The sequence below is a fragment of the Danio rerio genome, chromosome 4 (assembly GCF_049306965.1).
Source record: "Danio rerio strain Tuebingen ecotype United States chromosome 4, GRCz12tu, whole genome shotgun sequence".
Classification (NCBI taxonomy): domain Eukaryota; kingdom Metazoa; phylum Chordata; class Actinopteri; order Cypriniformes; family Danionidae; genus Danio; species Danio rerio.
Genome location: NC_133179.1, coordinates 5,109,422 through 5,121,186, shown reverse-complemented (window position 1 = coordinate 5,121,186; position 11,765 = coordinate 5,109,422). Strand labels below are relative to the sequence as shown.

The window sequence follows — 11,765 nt, the reverse complement described above, 5'->3', positions numbered from 1 at the left end:
TAAAATAAATAAATAAACATCTTTATTAACTTTATTGATTATTAAAAATTATTAATATTACATGTGTTGTTGATAATTTTGTATTATTCCTTCATTCATTTTCTTTTCATTTTAGTCCTGAGTCTAGACTGGAGTCGCCACAGCGGAATGAACCGCCAACTTATTCAGCATATGTTTTACACAGCAGAGGCCCTTAATTCCAGCTGCAATCCATCACTGGGAAGCATCTATACACACTCATCCACACACATACACTATGGAAAATTTAGCTTGCCTAATTCACCTATACTGCATGTCTTTGGACTTGTGAGGGAAACCGATGCCAACACAATGAGAACATACAAACTCCACACAGAAATGCCAACTGACTCAGCCAGCAACTTTCTTGCTATGAGGCGATCGTGTATTATACATAATACATACATTATTATGAACTGCTTTAAATAATTTCCATAATCAGCATACATTTGCAAAATGTTTGTCTTTATTTCACTTGCTCTAGATCAGGGGTTCCCATACTTTTCAGCCCGCGACCCCCAAAATAACAATGCCAGTGACTCGCGACCCCCAATATCCTCTAAGGTGGTTATAAATACAGAAATCTTGCATGCAATGACGCAGACACACCAATTAAATTTGTGTCAGTGCTTTAAATGTGCCAGAAAGTATAACCTGATGTTATCAAATCAAAATGTACTGATGCTATTGCTGCCTTTAATATAATGTAATTACCCCAGGGGTCGCAATCCAATAGATCTAGTAACTATAAGCTACTATAGTAACTATATAGTATATAGTAACTATAAACGACTATTTTTATTTTCAGTATAGTCATGGATAAAATATGTTAATTCTTATGGTTTAATAAAAATAAATCGATTTTTGGAAATCACCAGGCGACCCCCCCTTCATTGCCCCGCGATCCCTTGGGGGGTCCCGACCCCCACTTTGGGAACCACTGCTCTAGATCACCATCTGCATTATTGTTAGATTTGTACATTTATAATGTTTAGTTTGGGTCTGTAACGAGGTTTAATATTTTAATTTTAAGTTTAATATTTAAGTTTAGTAATATTAAGGATATTATTAAGGCTAAAAAGTAATACAACATCACTTTACCAAAAAGGTTTTATAAACAAAAAGAATCGCTGTTTATGACTATGTTGAACCGGAACTGACGTTATATGTTTCTTTTGCTCCTGGGGAATGTTTATGAAGACGCACCGGAAACAGCGTGGGGTTATTGCAGCCTTCTCAAGATCTACTGGATTTGTAAGTCAAAAGTTTACATTTACATTTCTATTTGATATAAAGTGCTAAGTCAATACTCCGTATAAAATCGGCGTACACTCGCTGTTCCGAATATCTCAAATACGTGACCCGTATTAATGTAACTTAAGTGCATGGCGGTAGATTAACATGTGTCTCTTCATTGGATTTGCCGAAAGTAGATACAGAACCTCCAACTAAATCATGACATCGCAGTCTTTATAAGAATCAGACAAAAGTTCTGATTTTAACTGTATGCAATTCACAAATATGTACACGTCTTCTTGCAGAATTTATCTCTCGTTTAATAATAATGGATTTAAAAGTTAAATAAAAGCTAACATAAAATGTACATTTTAAATCTTTTTTGATGCATGATGACAATCTTTTTGAGCATATACGTATTTTTTAGTGCTTTTCTTTTATTGTCTATTGATGATGTCAAACAGTTGTTTCCTGTATTATATTATTACACTTGTCATTTATATTACTATGCCTAATCGCAGTGTTTCCTTAAAAGTTTTTCATTAAATCACTAATTTGTTTTAATTATGTTATTTTCTCTTTATCAGTCTGGATGACATATCGGTAAACATTATAGCACCATCGACGCAGCAGAGATGTTGAGAAACGCCTCCGCACAGGTAACAATACAAGAAGTATACAAAAAAGTATTATGTTCAGGTTTGTTGTATTGTGTTATGATGAGCTGTTTGATTCTGATTATTAAATGGCTGTTTTATTCTGTCCTGACAGATACTGAAACAGTTTGTCCGTCATAGGACCACAGACGCAAGTCTGACCTTGGAGAAATGTGAGGATTTATCAGACACCACACACACATTGCTTTTTCTTCCAGTAGTTTGACCTGTTGTTTGACACTTTTGAGAGCTGTCAAACAACATTGTAATCAACTCGTTGTTTACTCCAGGGTTTCTGTGGGGTCTTAAAATGTCTTAAATATATCAAAATCCAAATTTAAGGACTTAAAAAGTCTTAAATTTACTGAAATATTGTGTTGTAGGTCTTAAATCTTTGTTAACATGTCTTAATTTTACTTTGTTCATGTATTGCTACAAAATCTGGACAAAACCCCATACAATCACCAACAATCATCTCATCAAAACTTTACAATTTTTATTTAAAAAGAGGTCATTTTTAACTCTATTTATCATAATAGTGTAATTATTTTCCTTACAATAACATTTCTTTAAACGTTCTTCATGTATTTATTGCTGAGGATCCTGACCTGGACAGAATGTTGTGCATAGATTTAGTTTATTATAGTTTTTAAAACTTTTAAAACATTTGTTCTTTTTTATTTAACAGAAAGTTATCTTGGAAAAGTGTATGGATAGAAGTAGAGCTTGCTTGTTTTTACACAATATTAATCATAAAAATATAGCTAAATAATAAAAATTAGCTAATAAATAAAATCTCAAATATTAAAATTTTTATTATTAATGTATTATTATTATTATTATTATTGATTGGGCAAATAAAAATCTTTTCCATCTGGGCCATTTGAAAAATTCCTTAGCCTTTAGCTCTTTAATTACACTAAAGGGCAGCATAGTGTTTTACTCAAGCATGAAAATTAAAATGCACCATTTCTTTGGTTCTCTTTCTGGATATAGAAGTATATAATTTTTTATGGCTTTTATTGTTATTATTTTTTTAAAGCTATTAACAAGGTGCAGATTCTTGGGCGAGTCGGGCAAGACCCCGTCATGAGGCAGGTGGAGGGCAGAAACCCCGTCACCATCTTTTCTATGGCTACAAACGAAATGTGGCGGTCCGGGGAGGGAGAGCCAGTTGGCGCAGGTGAATGCTTAGGGATCAATCTGTCTTTTTTGTAAAGATATACTGCAAGTGTTTGTTTTTTAATTCAATAGGGTGTATGCCGAGCTAGTGTTGTTCCCATACTGATAGACTTCCGGTGACCTGTTATTGTGATTTTCTTTTTTCCTCCATTTTATACGGTTCCTTAAACAGCATCGATGTTGTAACGTCATTAAAACACATCCAGTTTAATAGACTTTGGCATTCATTTAGTTGCTCAAGCGTAAAACGAGACAAAAAGTCTCGCACTGTAACTATATATATTTATATAGTTACAGTGCTCAACTTATATGAGTACACCCCTCACAAATCTCTCATTTAGATTAATATGTTCTATAGGAAGCTTTACATTATTATATTTGTGCATATATATTAGATTAGTCAATACTAAATCCAAATCTGGTGCTTATCTAACTAAATAACTTATGATAACAGTCCAAAATGAGTACAATCAAATTTAAATGTTAGAGAAAAATATTAAATTTAGTCATTTAAAAGGGCAAAATTCAAGAAAAACAAAAACTGTATACAATTTTGTTGAAATTTTGTAGTTTGTAATTTTTTTCTCCAATATTTCACATGAATTTAAATGTATTATCTTTCTATTTCTAAAGATCTTTGCTGACTAAAATATTATTTAAATAAAAATATCTGTTTAATAAATCTGTTTCGCTCAAATGCACCAAATATATGACATATATTCACTGAGAAATGGATAATAATATTCATTTCCAAAATGGGGTGTATTCAATTATGTTGAGCATTGTGTGTATAAATAATGACTGGAGGGTTTTTACTTCTGGATTCTTCCTTTCTATATATGCCACAGTAAGGAATAATACAACATAATTTTTTAGTTGTTTTACCAGCTTTAAAATACAGATGTCAGATATTGCCTTCATTGTTCAAATGCTTTGTACTATTAATAATAAATGCTTTTTCTCTGCAGGAGACGTCACTCAGAAAACAACATGGCACAGAATTTCTGTATTCAAACCAGGCCTCAGAGACGTGGCGTATCAGTATGTAAAGAAAGGGTGTGTTCTTTATTTGCTTTTAAAGTCATTTAATAGGGTTTTAAAAAATACTGCTTTAAATCTAGAATCTTACATTTACAGGTCTAGGATTTTTGTGGAAGGAAAGCTCGATTATGGAGAGTATGTTGATAAAAACAATGTCAGACGACAGGCAACAACTATTATCGCAGGTCAGACTCTGAAGATTGCATCATCATGCATCATTTTTGCTTAAATTGACTAATTATGATGTATTTAATAATAATATCTTTCTCCTTCCCCAGATAATATTGTGTTTCTAAGTGAAAACCTGCGGGACCAGTAGTGAAGATGCCTTTCTGGACATATAGAGTCAAAGGACAATATTTTGTATAGTGTAACTCTGCTTATCTACATTAAACTCTGAGTATATTTGTGTCTGCCATTAGCTGTCATGCATAAAATAACAGTAATTTTTTTTGTTATGATTGTGTCATGCTCTCTTATTTCATACAGAGGGCGCCAGAAGATGCACTTTTTGACATGTGAACACCTTTGAGGCCCCTTTAAGTTAATTGGACTGTTTTTGTAGAAGAAACTATATATATATAATCCGTTTTTTACTTCTAAAACATTAAATATATACGCATAGAGCCACGTCCAGTTTGTTGTGCTACCATGCTTATGTTCATGAGTAAATGTAGCAGTTTTGTCAGTAAAGGGTTTGTTATTAATACTCACACCATCTCCAAAGTTTGTGACTTCAAATATACAACACTTGCAGAACATCTTGAAGTTTCAGCAGCTTTTTCAGGCAGTTTGGTGTTTGAAACTGAGAGTATTGTTAGTTTCATTTCTTCTGTTTACTCAGTAACGTTAATTTGCATTTGTTTGGGCAAATAAGTTAATAATACTCGTGTTACTGACAATAAGATGCGTTTTTTGAGTGTCTAAACTATTTCGGATAGCTTACGTTTATTTTTCTCAAGGAATAAAATCACAATAAGAACAAACTGACAGAAAACATGAGCTGAGGGCGGCGGTGCAGTTTGGTACTCTTGGCTTCGTACGGTTTGTTAAGCGATTATGCGGGGTCGATATTGATTGGTGGAATTCCCCGTCAATCACAAAATAGCCATCTCTTATTGGTCAGCCGCGTTGTCCGTCTTTGTTTATTAACGTGAGCTTTAAACCTAAAGGCTCACCTGATTGGCTGCCACACGAATTCCAAGGGCGGGTCAGATTGCGAAGTTTAATGTTTTCGAAGCAAATATATGCGCGGTGTTTGCAAACAGCGTGGGTAAATATAACCCCTATTCAAATGCCCAAGTGATACAAGTTGTTTGGAAACATCTAAAACGTTTATTGAAAATACAACAGCACACAAACAGTCTTTTGTAAACAGATTTCGTGATTCTCATCAATTCCCCGCCCCCAAATTCCTGCTCGTCTGTGAAGGGGCGACATTTCTCAAGGAAGCCGAGAGGAAAGTTCCGTGAACATTGGCGACAGACGCTCAACTTATGATCAACTTTTAGCTGACTGTAAATTAGTCTTTCTGAATCGCGGTCTGGCGAGTAATTTGACGGATACGCTGATAAACAGCCGTTTCTGGGGTCGTTGAAGCGACGCTGCGCCTCCGTGACGATGGAAATAATGGATAGCGGAGAGCCGTTTTTACAATGGGACAAAAATCTCAGCGAATTGTCAGAAGCCGGTGAAAATGACATTTTATACAGCACTGTAAGTAGATATTGTCTTATGATCTCATGACATGATTGCCATCTTACCCTCATCGCATGTTTTGATGTGTTGCAACTAGTGTCAGATCATCTGGAATGCATTTAAATGCATGTGAACCTAATAAAATACTACATCTAGACTTTATAAATGGCTTAGATATTCAAACAGACCCTTTAAATTACATCTATGCATTTGTCAGATTGTTCATGTGCCATGGGTTCCACTTGGCTCCAAGGGATAAAGTTCAGATGGTGCAGTTATCCAGCTGTCTGTATCATGCCAAGTGCAGTGCCAAATAAATGCCTATTATGTGTTTAACCCATTTGGATAAAGTCAAAGTATAGCATTCAAATCTTTGAAGAGGTCTTGCAGGTTATGTAATAACAGGTTTGTGTTTCTACTTCTGCTCAAAGGGGCCTGTACTTGATGGGTAGACTGCTGACTAATTAGGGGGTTCACTGTGGGTAGTGTACTTTTTTTAGTTGCTCAAAGATTTTAGTTAAAAATGCATATAAATGTTAAGGAAAGTGCATATTTTATATATTGTATTAGTAGCTATTATAATACATGTGCATTGATTCTTGTAAGTTAGATAGTGCTGTGGTGTGTATTAATAATAAAAAAATAAATAATAAACTAAATTATTTAATAGTTATATTGTATACACTGTAAAAAAAATCTGTATTTTTTTATGTTTTTTGTGATTCACAAGTGTTTTATGTTTATTTACGGTTGTGAATTGCATTATGTTATGTTGATCTCTGCTCTGTTGACTTAATGTTAAAAATTAAACTCTACAGTTTAACAAAGGGACTTTTATTGACAAATTTGAAGTTTGCAATAATGTATACAAAACCAGATATAGAGAGAATTTAATCTGTAATATAACAGACAATGTTCTGGCAGTTTATTACAAGTTTTTTTTTAATCATAATCACTTTTCTCAATTGGTGTAGTTTGTTCCTTGCTACCGTCGCCACTGGCTTACTTGGTTTGGGAACTGTGGAGCTGCGCATCAATGGATTTGTTCTTCAGTGTTTGGACTCAGCAGTGAAAATTAAACCACACTGAACAGAACTAAACTGATCTTAAACTCTGAAAACTGCATTGACACTGTTTCAATTTACTATAATCTTTTAGGTTAAGCTGCTTCGACACAATCTACATTGTAAAAGCGCTATAGAAATAAAGATAAATTGAATATACAACACCAACCCAGACAATATCCCTTGAAAGTATTAAAAATATAAATGAAAGTCACTTTTTTCAAAGTTTTCAATGGTTAAAGTTAATAAAAGAAAGTTCAACGTCCCATAATTCAATTAAAAAAATAAATAAACTGAGAAAAATAAAATTAAATAATCACAAAATACAGAAAACTGGTAGTTTACGGATATTTTTGATAATTTTTTTTGATAATTTTTTTCTTTTAGTTTTTGCAGACTTATAAAAACAAGAAACAGACAGACAAACCCATCATGAAACAATAATCTGTGCAAAATGTAAAATAAAGCATGAAACATGAACATGGTGATATACAATCTACAAAAAGACACAGCAATGGATGTAAAGAGAGAGTGAAAAAAACTTGCACATCTTCAAAATTAAACAACACTATTAGGCTGTGTCTGAAACCGCACACTTCCAAACTATATAGTACGCTAAAATCAGTATGTAAACCGAGTAGTATGTCCGAATTCATAGAATTCGAAAAACAGTATGCGAGAAGTACCTGGATGACTTACTACTTCCGGCGAGATTCTGGAGTGCGCATCCCATGCATGCTGCGCTACCCCATGATGCCCTGCGAGCAAATTCATGAATGGGAGCAAATCGACGTAAATTACGCAGGTATGTCACGTGACTATGTCAAAATGGTGGATGTAGTACGTCCGAATTACATTCATACTTTTCACATTCACACTGTATAGTACGTACTTTTCTAACGGCATAGTAGTTCGTTTAAATTTAAATGCAGTACCTACCACTGAGCAGTAGGCAGTTTCGGACGCAGCCTTAGTCTTTATGGTGTTTTTGAAAAAAAAGTCCGGATCCCACGTTTCATCAAATTTTGCAGAGTTCCCAGAAGAGCTATATTTAATTCTTTCCAAATGTAAAATGGAGGTGAAGCCAGTCAGAAAAAAACAGGACTAATTTTTTTCTCCCAGAGACAAAGGATAACATTTTTTTAGCTATAATCATGTGACACTGAACATTTCGGTTGAGAGTCTCCAGAAAATCCGACCAGCCAAAAATTGCTATTGTCGCATCAGGAAGTTAAGCACGATCATAAACTTTAGCAAAGAACTGAAATATTTCTAACCCAAAAAAATCTGAATTTGAACATACGACCAAAAAAGATGTCCCCTCAGCAGCTTCAAACTTTTTGCAGACTACTATGAAGTCACAGTAGTTAAAAAAGCAATATTAAGTCACTCCACAGCTGATGTCAACTCCACAAAAATGTTTAACTCAGACTTCAATCCTTATAAATGCACAAAACAATGAAAGGAAGCCAGTTGCAGAATTACAGAGTGGTTTTTGAGCTCAGATCCCAATTAAACAAGCAGACACCGCACATAACACCTTTACAGACAGCATCAAAGCCAGTGCTGGAGGTGCAGCAGCTTTGGTGTGTCTGGCATTCATAAACTGACAGTATCAGGGCGGTAACATGCGCTTCCATTAAAACTGTATGTGCTTTGTGGAGCTTGAGGTTTGGTTCATATTCTCCTTCACCTTTAGAAGAGAACGGCTCTTTGTTTTAAGCTCCCCCAAAACACATACGAGCTCCCCCACCTCCTTATGGGCTAATTTTGCTCACTTTCACTCTCGCTCCACAGGGTTTGTTGACATGGAATTCCACACAACAATGCAAACTGTTCTCAGTTCAGCTGTAGTCCTGCCTGAATCTTGTGGGTTTGTTGCATGTGTTGGTTATTGTTATGTACTGTAAAATATATCGTTTTAACATCGTTATCGCAATGCGTGAGTCCGTAATGGTCACATCGCAGGGATTATAGTTGACCAGACATAACAGTTAACGACATAGTGGAGTTATTTCAGATTTTAACCTTAAGAATAAAAGCTTATTATTAATTATTATTATTATTAAGGCCTCTGCAAGCATTTCAAGAACATTTAAGCCATTTGGGCACAATAAATTAGAAGTTTACAACTATAGATTAATTGTACATTATATAATTATTTACCTAATGAAAATTATAGTGTCATTATTATTATGTTATACTGAGATTATTTAATTCTTTTTCTGAGTACTGTTTGACTCCCCAGAAAATCTGATTGCACAACATCTCTATCACTATTGGAGATGTCTGAGTGAGTAGGGTTAAAGAAACACTATAGTATTTGCAATAAATGACTTAATATATTCTCATGTGACAACTGAAAACAGATCTGGTAGCAGATATGGCAGCCTCTGTTACTCTTTACCCTGCACCTCTTGTCAACATTTATTATTATTTATTTAGGATATGCGTTTACACATTCTGATGCCAATGCCTGATTATGAAACTGTTACAATGACTATATTTACAGGAATTAATTATTATGTGTTCTTTGGAAGAGTGTACTGGCATTGGGATGATATTATATTGTCATTCTGGCATTATATAATGACTTAAAAGTGGCTTAAAATGACAATAAAATCATTTACTGCAATATATTTTGGTGCACTATAACATACAATAAAAAACCGACATCATGACAGGGCTAAATATATTGTTTGAGGAATGAAAACAGACCTATTTAATGCTTTTAAGGGGCCCAGTGGCTCTAACGGGTAATTATTTATTTAGGATTTGTGTTTTCACATTCTGATTCCAATGCCTTATTATTAACCCTGTTAAAATGACTCTAATTAAATGAAATATTCCTAAGATTAAAATATGATGTGTTCTTTGGATGAGTGAGGCATTGGGAGGATATTATATTGTCATTTTGGCATTATATAATGATTTAAAAGTGGCTTAAAATGACAATAAAATCACTACTGCAATATATTTTGGTGCACTATAACATACAATAAAATACAGACATCATGACAGGGCTAAATGTATGGTTTGAGGAATTAAAACACACCTATTTAATGCTTTTAAGGGGCCCAGTGGCTCTAACGGGTAATTATTTATTTCGGATTTGTGTTTTCACATTCTGATTCCAATGCCTTATTATTAACCCTGTTAAAATGACTCTAATTAAATGAAATATTCCTAAGAATAAAATATGATGTGTTCTTTGGATGAGTGAGGCATTGGGAGGATATTATATTGTCATTCCATCATTATATAATCACTTAAAAGTGGCTTAAAATGACAATAACATCATTTACCGCAATATATTTTGGTGCACTATAACATACAACAAAAAACCGACATCATGACAGGGCTAAATGTATTGTTTGAGGAATGAAAACACACCTATTTCATGCTTTAAAAGGGCCCAGTGGCTTTCTCCAACTGGTAATTGTGATCTAATCTTCAATGTCAGATTTCTTCTGGGACAGGATTGAATGAAGGGTGTGTGTTTGTACCGTCTTGTATAACAGGCTTTTTGCTACTGACTCTACCACCTAAAGTGTCGCTTGTCATATTTCAGGTTGTTTAAAAAGGCAAAAATAACCCAAGGCTCATTCCCCTGTTATAGGACAGGGGTTAAGGAGCTGCTGAGGGGAGCAGTTCAGTTGTCGGGCTCAGCATTTCTTACTGCTGATAATCACGGCAGCATGATTAGCCTGGAAAGCACATTATCTCTCGCAGACTGAGGCCTTGTGGCAGCCAGATGTACTTTCTTGGGTCATTTGTGGACAGAAAGCATTCTTGATTTTGAGGCAAATATGAGAATGACATGCTTGTAGACAAACCTGTTTCCTTGCTAATAATGACAGTCATAATCTCCAGTTTTATTTGCATATTTGTTTTAACACACAGAGATGGGAAGTAGTACAATTTCACTATTTATTTCTCTGACCACATTTTACTTTTACTCATTACAAACATCTATACGCTGTAAAAGGTATCTGTTGATGAACCATTTCCATATTTTGTGATTCACAAGTTTTTACATTTATTTACCGTTGTGAATTGCGTTATGGGACCTTTATCGCTGCTCTCTGCTCTTGAAAACGTTTAAAATCATTCTACAGTCTTCAAAAACACACGCAAATGATAAGTTATAATACAAAGTCAACATTGCATATCCTGCGATGTTACTATTGCGAATGATCACATTGCAGTATCTATGCTGAAACAATATATTGTACAATATATCACTTCAAACTATTAAAAATGTTCATAAAAGTCACTTTTTTTAACTTTTCAAGGTTAAAAGGTGTTGGAAGAAAGATCAAGGTCCCATAATGCAATTCAAAAGCATTAAAATAAACATAAAAATAAAAACATGAATCACAAAATATGGAAAACTGTTAATTTACGAATATATTTAGTGTATTTTTTACTCTGTTTTTAAAGCAAGCTCATTTCTTTCATTATAAAGTGTTTGGTGGAACGATCTATATTATTTCTTGTGGTTGTGCAATTTGAATACCTTTTCGATTTAATAAATTCCTTTTTTGCACTTTGCATTGTGCACAGTGTGGGGCTTTTTCAATCCATGAACCTATAAGGAGAGAAATGTTGCTGGCCAATATTGCAGAGCGATGTTTATTGACTGCTTTTATGCTGAAAATTAGAAACATCAAAATATGAGTTCTTATAAACTTAATTGTTTTATGTTTAATCCACTTGAATTTGTAAAAACAATCATATTAACTTAATCAGTTTGTTTTGGGACAACATGAAGAAATTGTATGGAACCCAGCATTTTTTTACAGCGTAGTTACCAGTAGTTGTGGTAGTATGAATACTTTTAACTTAAGTATTTATTTGAGGCCATACT

General features: G+C 34.0%; 2 protein-coding genes across 2 annotated transcripts in view; both read left to right on the top strand.

The window, feature by feature from the left end:
- The first annotated feature begins 1,227 nt into the window (after positions 1-1,227).
- On the top strand, positions 1,228-4,846 carry ssbp1 (single-stranded DNA binding protein 1). Its single transcript, NM_001017806.1, is given in 7 exon segments — positions 1,228-1,272; positions 1,842-1,913; positions 2,026-2,083; positions 2,953-3,093; positions 4,061-4,148; positions 4,230-4,318; positions 4,412-4,846. Coding segments are annotated over 6 exon segments (441 nt in total). The 5' UTR covers positions 1,228-1,272; positions 1,842-1,889; the 3' UTR covers positions 4,453-4,846.
- Positions 4,847-5,530: 684 nt separating this feature from the next.
- Positions 5,531-11,765, top strand: part of creb3l2 (cAMP responsive element binding protein 3-like 2) — a 40,722-nt gene continuing 34,487 nt past the window's right edge. The window contains 1 exon segment of the mRNA NM_001080651.2: positions 5,531-5,849. Coding sequence (NP_001074120.1) covers positions 5,754-5,849 — 96 coding nt within the window. The 5' untranslated portion in view covers positions 5,531-5,753.